Below are 23,213 nucleotides of genomic sequence, written 5' to 3'. Positions count from 1 at the left end.
GTTATTGTAATACTTTTCGAGGGAAGAAAGAGCTAGTGGACAGGTAGTTACAAAACATAATGTATTCTAGTGTCCACTTTGCAGAAGCTTTGTTTGGAAGTGGTGTATCTGAGTTCTCCTTTGCAGGCGACCTCATGAGGTATATCTGTATTTTATTGCAATATATTCAATCTGTACATTACAATTGCTTCCGAGAGACTGGGAGTCAGGCTTGAGTGTTGAAGTGGTGTTGGGGTTCGGGCCCTGAAACTGTTTTGAAGAGTTACAGACGTTCTGGGTGAGCGTTGTTTGTTAATAAAGTCTCAATGCACCTCATTGAAATAATCAAACAATTCAAATTTGAATCTTAAGTGGCCCTGTTAGTGTGGTAAATTTGAATCTCCTCGCTTATTTTATGCTGCTTAGCTGAGATTAATTGTCTTAGCATCTTCTTGGTTGTATGGAGATGATTCATTATTGATTTTTAGAGACCTATAATGAGAGTAATTGGTATTACAGACTTGATTAGTCATAGCAGAAATATATATGTTTCATCTTTCTTGAACTGGTTCAGTATTAAATGGGCTGATATGTGACTATTTTGGGATTGGGTCGATCTAGTCTTGTGTATATGACTTTTTAAAAAAGAAAGTAGATTGGGGTGCTAGTGTGATTTAGTAGCCGGATATTTTGCGTTCTGTCACATTCATTAGAGTTTTTTTGAAGACGGCAGGGTAGCTAAGCGGGATGTAATATATTTGGATTTTCAAAAGGCATTCAATAAAGTGCCACACAAGGTTGTTATACAACATTAGGACTTGTGGGGTTGAATGTAATATATTCGTATGGATAGGGGATTGGTTAACAGACAGAAAAGAGAGCAGGAATAAACGGGTCATTTTCGAGTTGGCAAGTTGTAACCAGCAGAGTGCCGCAAGGGTCAGTACTTGGGCCTCAGCTATTTACAATCTATATCAATGACTTAGATGAGGGAACTGAGTATAATATATCCAAGTTTGCTGACGTTCCATAGCTTGGTAGGAACATATGTTGAGGAGGATGCAAAGAGGCTGCAAAGGGATATAAACAGGTTGTGAGTGGGCAAGAAGGTAGCAGATGGAGTAAAATGTGGTAGGAAGAATAGGAAAGCAGAATATTTTTAAAAGGGAGAGAGACCAGTAAATGTTGGTATTCAGAGGGATTTGGGTGTTCCTGTACACAAAACACAGAAGCATGCAGGTACAACAAACAATTAAGCTAAATGGTATGTTTGCCTTTATTGCAGGGGGGTTGGGTTGGAACTGTAAGGAAGTATTGCTGCAGTTATATGGGTCTTTGGTGAGACCAAATTTGGAGTACTATGTAAAGTTTGGGCCTCCTTAGTTAAGGAAGGATATACTTGTCGAAGAGGGGGTGCACAAATGTTCACTAGATTGATTCCTGGGATGAGAGGGCTGACCTATGAGGAGGGATCGAGTAGAATGGGCCGATACTCACTGGAGTGTAGGAGAATAAGCAGTGATCCCATCGAAATGTATAGTGCTTGGAGCAGACAATGGAACTGCTCCCTGATCCAGTTAACCCAAATGGATTTTGATCACCAGACATTGAATGTGTAACAAGCCAGCATCCCGCCCTCCCCCACCCCCCACTGCAGGCATCTGCTAAGGTGGAGAATCCGCAAAAAACGCAGGAGAGTTTGTTGAAAAGAAACCTAGTCACATGACCAACCTGCTGGCCCAGGGTTTTTGAATTGTGTTCACAGAACAGTTTTGAAGACAGAGACTGCAATTTGAAGACAAAAGAGAAGGAAAGTCTCTCCATGGCTCGCACTCTCTCACGAATTTCCAGATCCCCGGATCCACTTAAACCTCGAGAGAAGACTCCTACATTGAAACAAGCGTGCGCTGGACCCCAACAAAATGGCAAGATTTAACTGCAATCAAAGACTCTAAAGTGAACTCAAAAGACAGTAAATGAACTCCAGCTATTGCTTCAAACTTTTCCCCTTTATTCTTTCTCCTCTCCATCTCTATCTGCGTGTGTCTTTATTGCGTATGCATGCTAGCGTGGTCGTGTCACGTATTCGTAGTAGTTTTAACCGAATTAGAGCTTTAAGGTTAATAAACTTACACCTTTCTTGTTTAAATCTAAGAAAACCTGTCTGGTTGGTTTCTTTGCCACTACAATTGGAGAGATGTGAACAAGGATTCATTGAGGGGAAGCTAAAACATGGTGTTTTAAAAATTAAACCCTGTTAGGGTCAAACTAAGAAAAAGCTGAGAGGAAACCCCTAGACCCCTTTCTCACCTGGTCGTAACAGAAATTTGGGGGCTAGAGTCTGGGATTTGACCCACAGACAAATGAGGAAATTGGAAGTGGGAAGTCAAATTGATCCCAATCAAAAAGAGAGAAGATTTCAATACAGGTTTTCTTGTGGTTGTGTGTGCTAGAACACTAACATGTCTGCTCCCCAAACCAGGGTGAAGTAACTTGGGATAAGTTAAAAGCACTGTCTATGGAAGAGTTGATAAAAATGGCTGAGCAGTGTGGGAACACTGTCCGCGCCAAGGCTACAAAGTCTGAACACCTAAGACTAGTGGCCAACCATTTTTCCCTTGAATCTGAAGAAGCAGAAGCAGGGTGAGAAATAGACTCTTACAGGGTATTGTTAGCAAAGATACAATTGGAACACAGGAAACTTGAATCAGAAGACAGGGAAAGCGAAAGAGAAAGACAGGAGAGAGAGTAAGAAAGAGCCTTTCGGAAGGAATATGAAGAAAAAGAGAGGAAAGAGAAAGAACCTACCAGAAGGAATGAAAAGAGAGAGAGCAGAGGCGGCTTGAGTTAACTAGGGGGCGACAGACAAACCCCAGTGAAAGCATGGTGTCATGAAGACACCAACCCGCCAAGAATGAGGCACATTTCGTCATATCAACATTAATTTTAAACTGTTGCAGGAGTGAAGTAATGACTTGTTTTGCAAGAGATCACCAGACACTTGGCTGGAGGACATTTGCATACTAAAAGACAGTGCTTGAAGAGACAAAAGAATTGCTCACTGATGCAATTAATAGAGATTGGGCTGGGCAGTGGTGATCCACATCTTGTTGGTATAAGAGACAGCACAACACCACCGGCCCCCTCACCAAGAGCTTTGAAATCCACAAATGCAGAAGTGGTTAAACCAGCTGATCACATGACTAACCTACTGGGTCCAAGCTTTTTGAACTAGACACAGGACAGTTTGGGGTCAGACTGCCGTTTGCAACAGAACCTGGAACAAAGCAGCCTCTCTCCTGGCTGGCTCGCTCTTGCTTTCTCACAAGTCTCTGGACCCACTGAAGTCGTGTAATCCTCAAGAGAGAAAAGACTGCTACATCGAAACAAGTTAAAGCGTGCACTGGGCCCCAGTGAACAGCAAGTCTTACCGGTAACCAAATACTCCACATTGAACTCAAAGGGCTGTAACTACAATCCATCTATTGCCTCAAACTTTTCCCTTTTTATTCCTTCCACTTTTTCTGTCTCTATCTGCGTGTGTGTTTATCGGGTATGCATGTTAGTGTTGTCGTGTCACGTACTCGTAGTCGTTAACCGAATTCGAGTTTAAGATAAATAAACTTCCACCTTTTCTTCTTTAAATCTAAGAAAACCTGTCTGATTTCTTTGCCTTGGCAATTGAAAAATGGTGAACAAGGATTCACTGAAGGGGAGCAAAAACACCGGTGTTTTAAAAATGAACCCCTGTTACGGTTAGACCAGGCAAGGGCTGAGAGAGAACCCCTATCTCACCTGGTTGTAATAATGGCCAATATGGAGGATCGTAATTTAGGGCTGGGTACTGAATTGTTAAAATTTACTCAACTGATCCCAAAATTCAATGAGGGAGACGCAGAAGAATTTTTTCTATCTTTTGAAAATGTTGCAAGGCAGTTAAAGTGGCCAGCTGAGGCTTGGACTCTCCTGCTACAAAGCAAGTTAATAAGAAAAGCCCATGAGGTTTATTCCCTGTTGCCAGATGAGAGTTCATGCAATTATAAACTGACAAAAAATGCCATCCTTGGGGTATATGAGCTAGTACTGGAAGCCTATCGCCAGAAATTTCAAACCCTCAAGAAGCAAGCTGATCAAACTTAACTGTGGTTTGAGAGAAGTAAGCAGCTGGCTTTTGACTAGTGGCTGAGGGCTCTTAAAGTGCAGCCCAGCTATGAAAATCTGAGAGGTAATTTTGTTCGAGGAATTTAAAAACTCTTTCCCACTCTCCATAAAGACACATGTAGAGGAACAAAAAGTTCAGAGAGCCCAGCAAGCCGCAGTTCTGGCTGATGAGTTTGCTCTCATTTATAAGTCAGTTCCCCAGGGGAAAACGTTTCCTAGCCATCCCCACAAATCCGAAAAGGACAAAGGGTGGGAAAGTGATAGAAGCCCAAGCAGTACTGGGAGAGAAAGAAAAGCAGGAGACACAGGGGGCCCTTGTCCAGCCAAAAAGGACAGTGCTGTAACTAGGAGTGAGACCTGGAGACCTGTGTGCTTCCATTGTAATAAGGCAGGTCATCTTAAGAGCTGACTGCTGGAAACTACAGGGAATGCCTGTAGGGTTAATCAGGGCACACCTACTCAGTGCAGGAGAAGGGACCCTGATGAAAAGCACAGCAGAACAAGCTGTGGCTTTAACTGCAGCAGTGGTAAGGCCCAGGAAGCATACTACTGCAAGTACAGGAAAATTTATTAGCATTCCTGTGTCTGAAGGGAGAGTAAGCCCATACATCTCAAATAGGACAAGCAAGCCCAGAGTAATCCTCAGGGACACAGGGGCCACTAGATCCCTTTTACTGGGAAAAGGCCTGACCTTTCCTCCAGAGAATGCAGTAAACACCAGAATGGTGGTGAATGGTATTGGAGGGCAATGTACGCCTGTACCTTTACACGAGTGTACTTGGAGTGCAGCCTAGTTTCGGGACTGGTGACCGTAGGGATTGTCCCTAGTTTGCCTGTGAATGGGGTTGACCTCCTAGGTAATGATCTGGCGGTGACCAAGGTGGTAGCTTCCCCAGTAGTGAAAGAGAGACCACGGGAGGTCAGAGAGACAGAACAGTGGCAGGAGACGGTCCCCTGCAGTTTCCCTGAATGTGTAGAGAATGGGGCCACGAGCAAACCAGCTCCCCCAGAGGAGACTGAATTGGCACTGCAGGCAGATGCCCATGAGGTCTGTCTGTCTGAGACTTTCTTTGGAAAGTTAGAGCCAGGGAATGAACTAAATGAATCTTCCCTAGCTGAGGCGCAGCGAGCCGACCCAATATTGAGAGAGTTAGCACAGGCTGTCCAGTCTGAAAGTGAAGCAGAGGGGGAGCCCCTGATTGCTACTATTTAAAGAATGGGGTACTGATGAGAAAATGGAGACTTGAGGACAAAGAGTGGACAGTGGTTCACCTGATAGTGGTGCCGGAGAGAAATATTAAGAATGGCCCATGAGATTACAGTGGCTATACATGTTGGTATACAAAAAACCAAAGCCCGCATAAGACAGCAGTTTGACTGGCCAAAACTCTGCAAAAATGTGGTGGACTACTGTAGGAGTTGCCACATGTGCCAGGTTGAGGAGAAACCCCAACCTGTAGTGAAATCTGCACCCCTAAGTCCTGTATCGGTGTTTGGAGGACCCTCCAGCAGAGGGCTGGTGAACTGTAAGGGAACACTGCTGAGAACAAAAGGGGACAGGCAGGCACAAGGCTGGCAACAGGTTAGAAAGGAAAAGGGAAAAGCGACAAAGAGGACAGGTTAAAGGAGATACGAGAGGAATCCCAAATGGAAACCCCTACTGTCCGGTCAGCTAATCCCGAAATGTTTGACAAATTAGACCCCACATCCTCCTATGTAAATGCAGACACCAGAAGCACCCACCAGAGTGGCTAACAACACTTACAGAAACCTACAGAGACGGAGTCCTCAAGAGGGCAGTAAACCCGTGAGGGTGATGCCTCACATAGTCGAAGTGCCGCAGGGGAAGTGCAGTAGAATCTGACTAAATACCTGCAAGCAGGAATGTCGCAGAGGACAAAGGGAAGATTACGAACATACGAATTAGGTGCATGAGTAGGCCACTCGGCTCTTGGAGCCTGCTCCGCCATTCAATAAGTTCATGGCTGAACTGATGACTCCACGTTTCCTCCTACCCCTGATAACCTTCCCCCCCACCTTGCTTATCAAGAATCTACCCCTCTCTGCCTTAAAAATATTCAAAGATTCTACTTCCACCGCCTTTTGAGGAAGAGAGTTTCAAACACTCATTACCCTCTGAGAGAAAAGATTTCTCCTCATCTCTGTCTTAAATGGGTGACCCCTTATTTTTAAACAGTGACCCCGAGTTCTAGATTCTCCCACAAGGGAAACATCCTTACCACATCCACCCTGTCAAGACCCCTCAGGATCTTATGTTTCAATCAAGTCGCCTCCTAGTCTTCTAAATTCCAATGGATACAAGCCTAGCCTGTCCAATCTTTCCTCATAAGACAGCCCGCCTATTCCAGGTATTAGTCTAGTAAACCTTTCCATACTGTATCCAATGCACTTACATCCTTCCTTAAATAAGGAGACCAGTACTGTACACAGTACTCCTGATGTGGTCTCACCAATGCCCTGTATAGCTGAAGCATAACCTCCTTACTTTTGTATTCAGTTCCCCTTGCGATAAATGATAACATTCTATTAGCTTTCCTAATTGCGTGCTGTAGCTCCATACTAACCTTTTGCAATTCATGCACTAGGACACCCATTTCCTTCTGCATCTCAGAACTCTGCAGTCTCTTGCCATTTAGATAATACAGGGTCTGAAAATTACAAGGCCAGCCGACGTCCTGACCCCCCTTTCTGACGTCAGCCATTTTGGGCATGCATTTTGGCTTAAGAATCTTGTTGAACATGGATTAAGGAGGTCGACTGGGATTTTCCAGTCGGCCTCCAGATTCCTGATGTGACGAGGGTGTGGGGGTGCAGATCAACTGCCTGGAGGTAGGCATCCAGCAGCAGGCCCTCCCTCCCTGGGTGGGGGTGCAGCCAAAGGCTTCCATGTAGAGGGGCTCCCCCATCACAGTGGTGCCTTGGATGCTTTTAGTATTTTTTTTTAAGAAGTTTTTAAAACATGGCTAAGAGGGCAGCTCCTTACCTGCTACTGCAGCCAGATGGTCCTCTGAAACTGGAAGGCCTCTGATTGGCCTTCCAGCTTCGTGAGGCCGACTGCTGCCCTTAATTGGACAGGGAACCTGTCTCCATGCCAAGTAAGGGCTTACCCATGTGAAAATTGTGACTTTAATCAGTTTCCCACCATAGGGGGGTTCAGGACCTGAAATCAGTCCCCCCTCCTGATTAGAGAAAGTTCAGCCCCAAGTGTCCAAGATAGCAATGAAATAGTGTCCAATCTGATTAATCTTTTGGAAACCTTTCCTATTTCTTGGATGAAAACAGCCTTGTTTTGTTAAGTTTTCAGTAGAATTAATAACAGTCAGGCTGGTGGGATGGGCAGGGCACGAGAGCATAAGCTTAATCAAGGAATTGAAGGAAGGTACTCTAATCTGTCTCATTGAGATCAGCTTTGTGTTGTTAGCCTCTAGTTGTAACTTGGCTCCTGCTGGCTTCTCGAAGTATTCTAACAAAGGGGAAGTAAGCTTGAGGATGTAGGAGCTTACTTTGTACAGTTGGGGGAGAAGAGCTCGTCCAACTTGAGTTGCACTATTGCACTTAGAGGATGGAACCATTAGACGAGAGGAAAATGAATTCTTCCAGGTGTTTCTGTAAAAATCACAGGTTTACAAAGAAAACCCAGCCATGGCTTTATGTTCTTATTTATTTTGAAGTCTGGTTTGGTTGTCAGCCACTTTAAATCTAATTATCGGCCACAAGGTGTCAGGCATGCACCATATTTGTAAACATGTACAGTGTTCAGCTGTTACCGAGTCTGGTGGATCTTGCATTTCTGCGTAGACGTAACTGGTATAGGCCGGCAAGTGCATCACTGCTGGGATTTTAAATCGCCGCAAGTTAAGTGTGGCTTATTCTGTGGCACTGGCATGTTCATTACACACACATGTAGCTTTTCTTTTTCTGATAGATAATGGGATGATTTGTCCACTTTTCATGTAACTGCTGTACGTTTTTCTCAATGATTAAAACCCCCCTGGCATTTGACATATTTGTAGGTTTCAAAATTCGCCCAGAATGGTTTTAGAGGTTTTTTTTTTACATCATCTTTGTGTATTTTCATCCATTTCAAAATTTGAAATTGAATTTCAATCTTGCCTTTCACAACTTCAGTACATCCCAAAGAGCTTTCCAGCTAATGAAGAGGGGAGACGGTGGCCTAGTGGTAATGTCACTGGACTGGTAATCTAGAGGCCCAGGCTAATGCCCTGAGAGGACAGGTTCAAATCCCACCATGGCAGCAGGTGGAATTTAAGATTAATTAATTACAATCTGGAATTGAAAGCCAGTCTCAGTTTTGTGGCGCCATTACTATATCGATTGTCATAAGAACCCATCTGGTTCACGAATGTCTTTTTTAGGGAAGGAAATCTGCCATCCTTACCTGGTCTGGCCTACATGTGACTCCAGACCCGCAGCAATGTGGTTGACTGTTAACTGCAGGACACTCAGCTAACGCACAGTTAGGCCTGACCCAGGCGCCCACATCCCATGGAAGAATAATTTTTCTAAAAAGTACTTTTTTGAAGTGTATTCACTTGTAATGTAGGACAACTACTGTATGCATGACAGGGAGAAATGGAAACTCTCTGTGTTTAAATCCACCTGTCCATCAATGTAAATTACTTTGTGTATATTAAACTAATCTTCAGAAATGATTTCATCGATTTGGGGCTAGATTTTTTTTTAATGTATTGGAACTAGAATCATAGATGCTTACACACAGACTGCAGTATTTGTCCGTAAATGCTGACTGGCCACATCTCCTCACTCTCCACCTCCCCATCTCTTCATCAGCCCCTCTCTCATGTCCCAGGTTGTTAACTGATTGGAGGATATACAGTTTCATAGCAATAGGAATATTATCAACAGTATGAGTCAGGGGAAAAAAAACATCACAGGGAATAAGTGTGTGATGCTGTTGCAAGACTTTTAAATTGCCCATGGAGCTGTTTGTATCAATTTATAAATATGAGGGATTTTTATGTATATGTGATGCTGAGAGACTTTAGAAACTTGCTCCACAGCACCACCAAGTGGGCAGAGCCTCTAACTTCAATGTAACAGTTAACTCAGGAAAAAAATCGAAAGGGAAATGCTGCCAGAAAAACTTTACTAAGAATCACAACCAAAAGGGAGAGTGAAAATGTTTTGCAGGCAAAAAATGTTAGATCGTTTGCAATTTAAAAAAAAACAATGTACATATGAACATACGAATTAGGAGCAGGAGTAGGCCCCTCGAGCCTGCTCCACCATTCGATAAGATCATGGCTGATCTGGTGGTAAATTCAACTCCACATTCCCGCCTACCCCCGATAACCTTTCACCCCCTTGCTTATCAAGAATCTATCAACCTCTGCCTTAACAATATTCAAGGTCTCAAATATTCAAACATAATGGTCCAAATCTTGCTCAAGTGGAACCCTGTTGAGTTAAACCTCTCCCCCCCCACCCCGCCACACACAGCCCACATGTAAGTTTTTGCACGCAAACTTGCTGGAAATGTGAGCTGATAACAGGGCAGTGAGGGGCACTGGGCATCTGGGACCTCCCTGAATGGTGAGACCAACAGTCTATCCACTTGACCAATGAGATTTAAGGATTGAGAAAGAAACAGAGGAACAATGGAGAAGGAAATTGGGTGAATTACAGTCAAATCAGGCCCAGAAAGAGAAATACAGGGAAAGAGAGAGGAAAAAAAGAGACTGGAAAGGAAAAGTACGATTTTAAAATTTTTTTTAAATGTTAGAAGAATTTACTATATGCAGGAATGAGATGCAGCAATTTAAATTGTTCAATTTTTTTGGCCAGAGAGCATTGTATTAATAGTTATTGTGTCATCAAAAGGATATTTTCACCCCTAAGTTTCTACAGTGTGTTTAAATGGGCAATTACTGTTTAAATCCAGTAAGTTTTTAAAAGAAACTGGTAGGCTAAGGACAAGATGTTGTTGCTCCATTTGTTTCGCACAAACAGAAATCGACCAGCAGGTTCTGGAGATTTGTCACCCACACATATCTCTTAATCCCTTGAACTTGCTGGCTGATTTTCACATTAATAACAGCGTGCGTCCTTAGCATTCCATTATTCTTCCAGTAATATTTACCATATTGATGTGATGGCATGAATTGAGCTTCTGTGGAAATGTAAACTGAATGGCCTCTCATCTGGATTCACCATGAAAATTTTAAAATTTATAAAGGCTCATTTTAGTAATTTTTTCACTCAGCCCCATACTGGTGGATTCTCGGACATGTCAGATCCTGAAAAGGGTGTGCAGGTGACCTGCTTTTGAGAAAGACAAGTTGTAAGTTGTATCAGTGTTGGATTTTATTTTGGGTAATTGTTCAGTTTTCTTTTCCTCTGTTAACCAATGGCACTAAAACAACAGGTTAACTGATCAATTCATCCTCACTGCAACATTGCTGAGACAGAATTGACTATCAATGTCCTTCAAGAGTAATTCACGGTGTTCAGTCCCTTGAGACACTGATGTAATGAGCCACTATGTAAATGCACGCATTTTTGAAATTCTCTCTGAAGACAGAGATGGCAGATGAGGGTAATTTTTAATGTGACAAGTTGTGATCTGGAACGCGCTGCCTGAAAGGGCAGTGGAAGCAGAATCAATAGTAACTTTCAAAAGGGAATTAGATAAACACTTGAAAAGGAAAAGTTTGCAAGGCTGTGGGTCAACAGCTGGGGAGTGGGACTAATGAGCTTCGGGTTATTTGAAGGTTTGTGACTGTGCACCTACTAATACAACTTGCCACAATTTTGGTCATTTGTCCCTTTATTTGCGTTTTTTGCTCGGGGTATAATGGTAAGGCCATCAGAAAAATCAGCCTGCCCTTGGTTTTCATTCAAGAATGTGCCTTGTCGCCCCTACGAGCCTCAATCTCAGTCACATTCTGTTCTTTCTACTGTCCTCGCTGTGACCTGGAAGAAATTAACATTACAAATGTTGCATTTTGTTTGAAATGCCCTCTGAAGTTTATATGCCATTGAAAAAGCAGCAAGTCTTTTTCCTCTCAAGAGTCTGATCTACAGGGTATCTCCTGCTCAGCAATATGCTGTTATTGGATAGATCCAAAAAGAAACAACTTGCAATTAATAATATAGCGCCTTACATGACAGGACGTCTCATGGCGCTTTATAGCCAATGAAGTCCTTTTCAAGTGTGGTCACTGTTGTAATGTAGGAAATACGGCAGCCAATTTGCATACAGCAAGCTCCCACAAACAGCAGAGAGATTAAATGATTAATCTGTTCTAGTGATGTTGGCTGAGAGATGAATATTGGCCGACAGCCATAAGATCCACTTTATCCTGTGCATGGGGAGATGCAGCCTACAACTTGCATTTATATAGCGCCTTTTAATATAGTAAAACATCCTAAGGCACTTCATAGAAGCATTATCAAACCAAATTTGACAATTAGCCACATAAGGAGATATTAGGACAGGTGACCAAAAGCTTGACCAGAGAGGTAGATGTTAAGGAGCATCTTGAAGGAGGAGAGAGAGGTGGAAAAGTGGAGTGGTTTCAGGAGGGAATTCCAGAGCTTGGGTCCCGGGCAGCTAATAGTGGTGCTGCACAAGAGGCCAAAATTGGAAAAACGCAGAGATCTCAAAGACTTGTAGAACTGGAGGATTTCACAGAAAGGGAGGGACTTGTTTATGTGTTTCTCAACCAAGTTTGCCTTTTGGATAACTATCGTATAAGCTCGCTGTCTACAAATGTCTCCTGTTTCTATGTGGCAGGCAACATCCATTATTACAATGTGATCCTTTTTTACATAGAATGTGCAGCACAGAAACAGACCATTCAATCCAATTGGTCCATGCTGGTGTTTATGCTCTTCACGTGCCTCCTCCCATCCCCTCATCAGTTCACCTTTCTCACCCTTTCTCCCTCGTGTAATTATCTAATTTCCTTTTAAATGCTTTTATGCTACTTGCTTCAGCTACTCCTTGTGGTGGCGAGTTCCACATTCTCACCACTTTTTCTTTTAATCTTCGTTCATGGGATGTGGACGTCGCTGGCCAGGCCAGCATTTATTTCCCATCCCTAATTGCCCTTGAGAAGGTGCTGGTGAGCTGCCTTCTTGAACCGCTGCAGTCCATGTGGTGTAGGTACACCCACAGTGCTGTTCGGAAGGGAGTTCCAGGATTTTGATCCAGTGATGGTGATATAGTTCCAAGTCAGGTGACTTGGAGGGGAACTTGCAGGTGGTGGTGTTCCCGTGTGTCTGTTGCTCTTGTCCTTCTAGGTGGTAGAGGTCACTGGTTTGGAAGTGCCGTCAAAGGGGCCTTGGCGAGTTGCTGCAGTGCATCTTGTAGATGCTACACACTGCAGTCACTATGGGCTGGTGGTGGAGGGAGTGAATGGTTAAGGTGGTGGATGGGGTGCTGATCAAGTGGGCTGCTTTGTCCTGGATGATGTCGAGCTTCTTGTGTTGGAGCTGCACTCATTCAGGCAAGCGGAGAGTATTCATCACACTCCTGACTTGTGCCTTGTAGCTGGCGGACAGGCTTTGGGGAGTCAGAGGTGAGTTACTTGCAGCAGAATTCGCAGCTTCTTTATCCATCTATAAGGCTGGTTCAGTTACGTTTCTGGTCAATGGTGACCACACCCCCTCTCCCCTCGCCGCCCCTCAGCATGTTGATGGTGGGGGATTCAGCAATGGTAATGCCATTGAACGTCAAGGGGAGATGGTCATTGCCCACCACTTGTGTGGCGTGAATGTTATTTGTCACTTGTCAGTCTAAGCCTGAATGTTGTCCAGGTCTTGCTGCATGTGAACTTGGACTGCTTCAGTATCTGAGGAGATGCAAATGGTACTGAACACATTGCAATCATCAGCGTACGTCCCCCCTTCTGACCTAATGTTGGAGGGACGATCATTGATGAAGCAGTTAAAGATTGTTGGGCCTAGGACACTACCCTGAGGAACTCCTGCAGTGATGTCCTGTGGTTGAGATGATTGACCTCCAACAACTGCTGCCATCTTCCTTTGCGCTAGGTGTGACTACAACCATTGGAGAGTTTTCCCCCTGATTTCCATTGACTTGAATTTTCCTAGGGCTCCTTGATGCCGTACTCGGTCAAATGCTGCCTTGATGTCAAGGGCAGTCGCTCTCGCCTCACCTCTAATTCAGCTCTTTTGTTTTTGTCCATGTTTGGACCAAAGCTGTAATGAGGCCTGGAGCCAAGTGGTCCTGGGCGGAACCCAAGCTGAACATCAGTGAGCAGGTTATTGCTGAGTAAGTGTGCTTTCTTTTTTAGAAAGCACACTCACAATTGTGTACTATTGGTAAAGGTAACTTTGTATTACGATGAAGCCCATGTTCCAGGTTAAGACTGTGGTCCAGGTTTTGTGCTGAGAATAACATTGAGTCTATTGCCGTTCACCATTATTATGGATTGGATAGCATCTTCCAGAATCTGTACATGCACAGTTAAACTCGGAAAAATGGAAGTTGCTGTCCGATTTGCCCTGGTGCTGCATTAACTGGCATTGAAATGCACGAAGGATGTGAATTTGCGGTACTTGTCCACTAATTAGCCAGTAAACACACCAGAAGAAGGTAGGGCTGGTGAATTCGGGTGTCAGTGAATGTCTTACGGTGAGACAAGTCCTAATTACTGCCAAACAACCCCTCTGGCCCAGAAATCTTACTTTTACAAGCATAGAGTCTCATTCCTCTCTTGCACTCTCTCTCTCTATCCCCTATAGAAGGCGCCGCATTGAATAGGATCTCTAAATGCCATAAGTTGTCACTCACAAGCCCACGAGACATCTGTGGGCAGCTGTGATGAACGCTGAGCACTACTCCTTCGTCACTGACCACAAAACCCAGGCCCGTTAGTATCTTTCTATAAACTCATGGTCACTTTGCCACACATTCCATCCTGCTTGCTGTCCTTTGGTTGTGATCATTAATAATCAATTGTTTTTGTCAAATTATTATCCACTTGCTGGTTGTCAACACATTTTGAATTTTTCTACATTCAAAAGTAGGTTGCCATGAATCCAATATTGTGGTTGTAATGGGCAGTGAATTTAATGTTAGAAGGTGGGGCGGGCTGCTTGATATCTAATTTCACTATGAAATGGTACCTTAGTGTTCCTTTCTATTAGATCTTGTTGAGACGACACCACAAAAGAATTCATGCAGTTGTGCCCTGCATCTCTTTCTTTATTCATGCAGATACAAGCTTTTACACTGATTGATGTCTGCTTTCTTTGCCCATCCAACTTGCTTTATTTGATGAATCCATTTATTAAATAAAGCATTTTTCTTTAAAATATTGCAAATTGCTGCTGATAATTTTAAATTGTTAAAAGCTTGTCAAAGTGAATGATGAACAGCAGTCATAGTGTCCATTCATTTTTAGCCTTTTTGGATAACAGTACTTTGCTGTGTGAAAATTGATGTTGATTTGTTGCAACTTAATCATACCAACATTGCTGATTATATTCCCCTCCCCCATGCCATGGCTAGCTCACCAACCCAGCTTCTGCCCCTTCAAGAGATTGTAGACAAAACACCAATGATCCCTTACTGTATTATATAAGATCACCTTTGGGCAGTTTTCTTGTTGCTGTGTTCTATAAGGAGCCTTTCTTTCCAGTTGTGTACATGTTTAGTCTCATAATTGGAGGACATCAAACATTTGATACTGTATTAAAAGTATCAGTATATTCCACATCAACTGCAAGAAACCCTTTTGCATCTAACTATACCTGTTGCTGTTGATGCTTGCAGCTTAATTGTGGCCTTATCCTGTACAGGTTCTGAATTGATTTTCAGATGGCAGTAAAATATGGGTTGCTGACCATTATTTACTTGATTCCATTGTGCAGGAGTGGCCGATGGGGAAAAAATCCAAGGGGCCTTGATTTTACTGTTCATCTTTTTACTGGGGGAATGAAAGGTAATTACCTCAAGTTTCATTCTTTGATTTATCTAAGCTTCCTCAGTTGCTCCATCATTAAACCAACACCAACAACTGCTTGTATTTACATAACACATTTAAAGTAATAAATCGCCCCAAGGCGTTTTTTTTTTTACAGAGGTTATAAAACAATGTATGACATTGAGCAACATAAGGGCATAATAGGACAGGTGGCCAAAAGCTTGGTTAGAGGTAGATTTTAAGGAGCATCTTAAAGGAGGAGAGAGAGGTGAAGAGCAAAGAGGTTTAGGGAGAGAATTCCAGAGCTTGAGGCCTAGGTAGCTGTAGGCACGGCCGCCAGTGGTGGAGCGATTACAATCGGGAATGCTCGAGGCCGGAATTAGAAGAGCACAGATAGCTCAGGGATGTGGGGCTGGGGAAAAATTAGAGATAGGGAGGAGCAAGGCCGTGGAGGGAAGATACCAGAGGATTGCACAGTCATTTTGCAGTACTCATAGATAATATGAGGTGCTCTTGTATAGACTGATTATTGGGCAGTCTTTTGCCTCTCGTTTCGTAAAAGTGCAGACTGGCTCAATATTGTATGATAATTGTATGGGTGCATTATACCGGACATCCTCACAGTTACGCAGCAGGGCTCACTTGTATAAATATTGTATTATATAGGTAGCCAGGGAGTAACCAGCTCCCTTCTCCTCTGTTGTTGGATTTCTTTTTTGAATCTTTTGACAACCTATAATTTTTTACTTCAGAATTTAACAATTATATACTTTGCAATAATTACATGCTATTGCAGTATATGTGAAGACACTCACGCGCAGAAGGATACACAGTGGAGCCCATTTATTGTCATTTTCTACCAAAATGCATTAATATTTTTCTTTTGAATGCACGTTCAATAATATACGGTATAATAATGATTTAAAGCATTTTTGCTGTGTATCCGATGTAGAGCATTGGAATAATGAGAAAGATTACTGAACAAAATGGTAACATTTCTGTACATTAAAAATGCCGCCACCCCATTATAAAAAGAGACTCTCTTAAATTTACTGTTTCCATTTTTCTTCTTTGTTCGGGTAGTCTGTACGTTGTATAGTTTTTCTCTGTTGAATACTTTGGAATGATAATAGCGTTAATTTTTTTTCTCTGTTGTATTTAGGGCCACAGGGAATGGAGAGAGCTGTTCTGTTCAACTGACCTTCCTCTGCCAACAACATGAAATGCCAGGATTGTAAGCCGCAGCAATGGATTTAAATGAACAATCCATAGATTCCAAGCATGACTCCGTTGAGTTGCCAGCCAACGAAGAGCAAAGCGGGAGAACCGGAGCGGCACCTGCGCTCGGACAAAATGCACAGACCAAGCCGATTGGACGTTGCAGACGAAAAGCAAGTGGGGAGCCAGAGAACACTAAGGACTCGAACGCAAGTGCTGCCTTGGAAATAAAGGCGGCCCGTGGTGGAGTAGTGGGTGGCAAGAGTCTCTATGATGGGGTCCCTCCGGCCAAAAGACAGAAACGTGATACTTTGGAACAACCTCAAGGTAGTGGGAATATTGTGGCTGCTGAAGTCTCTGCTTTGGCACCTGACGAACAGCCAGCACAGACAGAAACCAAGCACGTGCAAAATGCCATGAAGAAAGCCAATGCACAGCTTGAAGGGCAATCAGGAGATTGTCAGCTTAGAACTAAGAAGGTCAAAGGTGGAGCAGCTTTGCCTTGCCCTTCTTGTAACTTTACAGCGAAAAATAACACTGCACTAAAAGCTCACGTAAAGCAGCACCACTTCAATGACAAGTATTTTGTTTGTGATATTTGTAACATTACTAGCCCATCCAAGGAGAGCTACAGAAAGCATATTTCTTCAGTTCTCCATAAAAAGCAAGCAAAAAGCACAAGTAAAGATACAAGTGCAAAGGAAGGATTTAACTGCAGGCTCTGTGGCCAGTTACTGCCTTCACGCTATGACTTGGACAAACACATAAAAGAAAATCATTCCAAACGATCCAAGGCACACATTTGCCCTCAGTGCAAATTCAAGGCTGAGAGTGCAGCATCTTTGCAAACACATCTCAAGCACAAGCATGTACAAGAAGAAAAACTAAGTTGTGACCTGTGTGGCTACCAGTGTTACGATGAAAACCTGCTGAAAACCCACTGTCGTGGGAAGACTCACCTTCGCCGTAAGAACCTCGCTGCGCGGGGTGGGTACATACATTTGCTCTCCAAAAAGAGGCTTTCTGGTAAATATGATGCAAAAGACAAAGTAGAGAGCACAAAACACATAAACAATGAAGAGCTGAGCTTGGGCAAGAGGCCTGAAAATTTGAGAAGAACGAGGAGCACAAGTTTTTCCCAGAAGGATGCTAAAAGCATTGAGGGTTTAGAGAAATCTAAGAGCATTGGTAATGATCTCTGTGCAGAAAATGTAACCAGTGAAAAGGTGCCAATGGCAAATGAACAAACGGAGCTTAATGATTGTAGTGTTAGAAAGGCATCTCCCAGAACAACTTCAAGAAGTGTAAAGGAACCAACTAATCTTCCCCAAGAAAAAATCAGTAATCAAAGACTAAGGCGCTTTGATAAAGGTGATGTTGTCAGCCTGAGACTGCGCAGTGCGCGTGGCAAAGATGGTTCCGAACAGATTCGGAGTACAAGAAGCAGATTTTCCAAGGAAAAAGCGGGGAACCGAAGGGCTCCAAGAAAGCTTCGAGGAAGAGCTAACTCTTTGGCGATGGATAACAATCATAGTAGAGGCCGGCTTATTCACAGGAGAGAAGATTTTCCTGAAGTGCAACGAGGTAGAGGCAGGATTCCTGGAAGGAGGAATCATGGTGTAAAACCAGTCAGTAAAGCGATTGTCCAAAAATCAGATCACCTTGAAGGAAAACCTGAGAACCAAGATGGAAGTTGTGATGCAAACTCATCCATTGATACAAACTTAGAGGATGAGAATGCATCTAAAATAAGTTGCTCAAGTGGCAATCAAGAAGGGGAATCAACCCCATCAGAAGTTCCTCACCCATCAGCATTGGTTAAAAACCGCACTGAAAGTACTTCAGGTGATCAAAACCTTGAGTCCCCATCTGCTAATCTAGCAAATAACAAAACCTCCAAAGTTGAGAATCCTGAATCGAAGCTGAGCCCTGCCGACCGTAAAGCCCTTCGCACTTGCTCCTACTGTGGCCATTTATTTCAGAATCGAAAGGGCTTAGAGGTGCATGTCAAGAGGCGTCACACAAAAGAAATGGAGTTTCACTGTCAACCGTGTGGCTATGCCTGTGTTACAAAGGGCGACTTTGAAAAACATTGTCAAAGCAACAGGCATCAAATGAACTTCTCCAAGATTGCCTGTCAGCTCTGTGCCTTTGTGATCTCGGATGAAGGAACTCTTAAGGATCACATGAACCAAGAACACAAAATGGCTTTTTATTGCTGGCCTTGCAAACTGCACTTTGTATCTGAAGAAGATCTAGCGGACCACGTGGGTACAGAGCAGCATACAAGAAATATACTCCCGCAGCAGAAAGATACCACTGTTGAGCAAACTGAAAGGCTGCAGCAGAGAGAACAAGAGCTAAATAAAATCTCTTCATCAAATAGAAATGAAGAACCTACAGTACCAAGAGCAAACCCTTTGTTAAAAGATCCTCAGAAGCCTTCCATTGCAAGAGTAATTGCAGGAAATATATTGAGACGCTCAACATACAGCAGACCACAATTACAGTGCAAAAACTGCTTTTATAGAGCTAGATCAGCGGCAGTGCTTTTGAAACATATAAGACTTAGACATGCACAAGAATATCACTTCCTTTGTAAAGTGTGTAGCCTCTACACGATTAGCAAGGAAGCCATGGAAAAGCATATTAAACGGAGTAGACACATTGAGAATGCTAAGAAAAGAAATCTTGGCCCATCGGTGGAGGAGTGTGTGGAAGAAGTGTCTGTTGGGGTTCAGGATGTTCAAAAAGCTATGAAGACTCCGGGGGCATTAGGGAATGTTAATACTGAAATCGATAAAGGCCGTGTTCAGGTGCTTGAGCCATCCAAACCCAAAGGGGAATTTGTTGTAACTTGGGAAATATCAGAAGGTGATGTAAGCAATGTGGAAAACATACAAAAAAACAGTGATATTCAATCAGCAGAAAGTGTTAAAAGAGGGCGCCCCAAAGGGACTATTTCTAGAACTTGCCCTTATTGTGGTCTGTTGGCCTCCAGTGTTACAAACCTGAACATTCATATAAAGCGGAAACACAGTTATCAATACAGCTACTTCTGCAAGGCCTGTAACTACTACACTGTCACCAAAGGAGACATGGATCGCCATTGCAACACCAAGAAACACAAAAATCGTGCTGATGTCTCAAAGGCTGTTGAAGTCTGCAGAAAAATTACTACATCCCCAAATAAGGGTAACCCACGAGTGATTGAGTCTGACGCTGCTGTTGGAAACAGTGTTGAAAAGGGCTGCAAAGCTTTGGAACCAGAGACTCCTGATGCAGAGAACCAGTCCGGGAGCACCGAGAACTGCACTCGGGTAAATTTAGAGAGTCTTCTTTCAGCACAAAATCAACAGGACACGGGAAATCAAAAAGACGTAGTGGCAGTTCTTGACGTGGAACCAAATAATACAGCACAAGATGATAGTTCATCCAATTCAAAGGGACTGAAAGGAAACCATGCTACTACTTGTGTGTACTGTGGCTTTGTGGCTTACTCCCTTGCTAATCTTGAGTTGCATGTGAAACGTAAGCATACTAAAGATTTTGATTACTATTGTATGGCGTGTGATTACTACGCGGTCACTCGGCGTGAAATGATGAGACATGCATTTACAGAGAAACATAAGCTTAAAAGTCAGTCCTACCTCAAATTAAATCCGGGTAAAGGGCATGAATCCAGTACAACGGTGACCAATGCACCACAGAATGGAAGCCAGAAAGAAGGGAGTGAGGATCATCTGGATAACGAGAGCTTGAATGTAGAGGGGGAAGCTTCAAAAATTCCTCAAGAAACCATCCAGGAATTTGCTTTACACCTCATTGAATCTGAGAAAACACTAGAAAGCGCTGAAGTAGCCACTGCAAATAAAGAGACAATAGCAGCATTTGAGACGGCAGAAAATGAGGAAAAATCCTTGCAGAATGAAATGGATAAAGAAGAAGAAAGTATTCAGACTCTGCTAACAGCGTGCCATTCAGAAATTTCCTCTGAAGCTGATTCTGGAATATTGGAGGCAAATACTGCACACGCAAATGCATCTTTAGACACCAAGAGTCATCCTGCACTGGAAACAACCCAAAATCAGATGGCTGAGGCACCCATTGAGGAAGGTTCAACTAACTGCTGTGTAGACGTTGTCACATCACAGAAAACCACTGTGAAGAATAATAATATTGATTTAAGTGTTGAAGCTTCTCTGACCGAAGAGGATTCCCAGGCAGACGAGAGGCGGAAAGAAGAACAGAATGTTAAACCAGCTGAGGTGGCAAAGGAAATGAGCTGTAACTTGGATAGCACATCAAATGAGACGAATGATTCAAATGAAAACCAGCTGAATTACAGTGGTTTGGCAGAAGAAAAAAAAGTGAAAGAACTTTCGGCCCTCTCGGAAGGTGGTGAAGATGGTGCTGTAGAAGATGGACATCCTCAGCAGCCTGAGAATTCAGAGCCCATCCAAGTTAACCTTGTACAACAAATTGACAGCAATTATGAAGGCATCATAGCGACAACTACGGCAGAGGTGGCTGGGCAGGATGACGCTGAACCCCAACAAGATCTTGGAGTGGATGAGGCTCTTTTAGATGCCCAAAATAAAGTGGAAGCAGTGCTAAGGGAGAAGAACTGGGATACGAAAAGTACAAATGAAATGAGCCAAGAAATGGAAAGCAGTGCCTTAGATGTAACTGAGAGTACCAGTGACGGCCTTACAAAACTTGATCTCCAGGTTAAGGGATTGCAAAAATATTTTGAATTTGATGCTTCCATAGTAAAATTAAAGAACAAGTCATGCACTGAAAAATCCGAGTGCACTGATAACAGTGAAGATAGCCAGGGAGCCGATAGAATCTCGCCCAATGAGTGGGCAGTTGCAGTCTACAAGACTGATACTTTGCAAGTTGTGAGGAAGAGGAAAACCGTAGGATCCTTGTTTCATGATTCCAAACGCATTCGTTGTGAGGACTGTGGGTTCCTGGCCGATGGTGTAAATGGGTTGAATGTTCACATTGCCATGAAGCATCCTTCTGCAGAAAAGCATTTCCACTGCTTGCTGTGCGGCAAGTCATTTTACACAGAGAGTAACTTGTACCAGCATTTAGCCAGTGTGGGCCACCAGCGAATGGAACAGGAAAGCATCGAAGAGTTGCCAGAAGGCGGCGCCACCTTCAAATGCGTCAAATGCAGCACAGCCTTTGATTCAGAGCAGGACCTCTTTGTGCACATCAAGCAGAAGCATGAGGAAATGCTGAGGAAAGTGAACAAGTACATTGTGGAAGACACAGAACAGATAAACTGTGAGCGGCAGGAGAATCAAGGCAATGTTTGCAAATATTGTGGCAAGGTCTGCAAGAGCAGCAATTCGCTAGCATTTCTTGCTCACATCCGCACGCATACTGGTACGTATGTCTATGTTGGCATTATTTACTTGAAGTTTTTCTCCAACTCCTCAGTTTTTGTTGATTTCTAGAAAATCGGTTGCAGCAATGTGTCTACTCTGAAGAATGGTCTGTGCAAAACTTTGGATGCTTTCTTCCATTTATGCACAGGGAAAAGTTCTGTTTATGGGCAGCTTCTCAACTGTGGTATGAGATGTGACATGACTTCAAGAAGCTACTTACCCTTGGATGTGAGACCACAATATAATTCTCTCTCCGTCTCAACACGCATTTTTAAATTGATAGTTACTTTTGCAGTCTGAGATCTGAGGGCCAGGATTAAATGTTCATATTATTTGATGCTTATTGATAAGTCCGCTGAAGTGCCGAGCATGTTGAAATTCTTTATGCAATTGTCCGGTTTAGGCACGTTACCTATAACTGATGTGTCTATTACCTGAATTCCCTTGTAATTATAGTCCATAAGTCTTGTAGATGTGCTAAAGCTCACTAAAAGCATACCAAATCCAAAAGAGAGTCAAAGATGCATTATGTTCTAAGCTCAATAATTTAAAATAATCAATGCAGACTTCTCAGCACTTAATTTCCCTTGTGTTTTGATAGCTAATCATTCTTTATCCATTAAGATTTGTTCTGTAATTTAAAATGTAAAATATGTTTGCAGTGGATACACTTATCAGGGTATGTCCACCAGGTTAAGTATTGCTGAATGCGGTTCACTTTTTCTGTTTGACTATTTGTGCCGATTCTATTCACGATCAAGTTAATGTGACAACTAAAATAATGTAACTATCCGTAAATGATACTGTGACCTTTGTGTGTAGGAATTGCAGCACTGGTAACGGTTCTCAGCACCAAAGTATAGGACGTTGCTGTTGTTTAGAGCTTCATAGGTTTTTGATATAATTTGGATGGGGAGGAATAGTGAGAGAATAAAACAATTGAAGACTGATGAATTATGCACACTCTTTTAATAGATGTAAACAATATTAACTTGTCCTTATGCAAAGCATCATATCAGGCAAACATGCAGAACCATATTATATGACAGTTATGCTTCAGATGTACGTAGCAAGTGCACAAGGAAAAGTGTTGCTTCTTTGCTGTTTGGGCTCAAGCAGCTTGGTCTATTTACTTTACAGCAGTGTAGACTTAGACGGTGACCCAGTAGAGCCCGATAAAATAATTAAATAGAGGGAGGAAGTGTTTCATCCTGATGCTCTGGCCAGCATGGTGTGAGTGGCAGGCTTGATGGACTAACTGGTCTTTTCCTGCCCATCAATTTTTAAAAATCTTTGTCTGAACCTTCCCTGCAGGGTGGATGTATCAGACTGGGCGAGTGCAGTGACTGGGTGGACGTATCGGACTGGGCGCGTACAGTGACGGGGTGGGCGTATCGGACTGGGCGCGTGCAGTGACTGGGTGGACGTATCGGACTGGGCGCGTGCAGTGACTGGGTGGACTTTTCGGGCTGGGCGCGTGCAGTGACTGGGTGGA

At 43.1% G+C, this 23,213-nt stretch overlaps 1 protein-coding gene across 4 annotated transcripts in view; it reads left to right on the top strand.

Moving 5' to 3' along the window:
- Positions 1–23,213, top strand: part of znf407 (zinc finger protein 407) — a 460,931-nt gene that overhangs the window by 21,238 nt on the left and 416,480 nt on the right. For 2 of the 4 annotated variants that reach the window (XM_068032512.1, XM_068032513.1), the window contains exons 2-3: positions 15,046–15,116; positions 16,261–21,716. In XM_068032512.1, coding sequence (XP_067888613.1) covers positions 16,346–21,716 — 5,371 coding nt within the window. In that variant the 5' untranslated portion in view covers positions 15,046–15,116; positions 16,261–16,345. The remainder of the gene's footprint in view (positions 1–15,045; positions 15,117–16,260; positions 21,717–23,213) is intronic. The other 2 variants (XM_068032511.1, XM_068032517.1) reach the window with 1 other exon arrangement.

The sequence above is a fragment of the Heterodontus francisci genome, chromosome 5, assembly GCF_036365525.1.
Source record: "Heterodontus francisci isolate sHetFra1 chromosome 5, sHetFra1.hap1, whole genome shotgun sequence".
Classification (NCBI taxonomy): domain Eukaryota; kingdom Metazoa; phylum Chordata; class Chondrichthyes; order Heterodontiformes; family Heterodontidae; genus Heterodontus; species Heterodontus francisci.
This window is presented reverse-complemented; position numbering and strand designations above follow the sequence as displayed.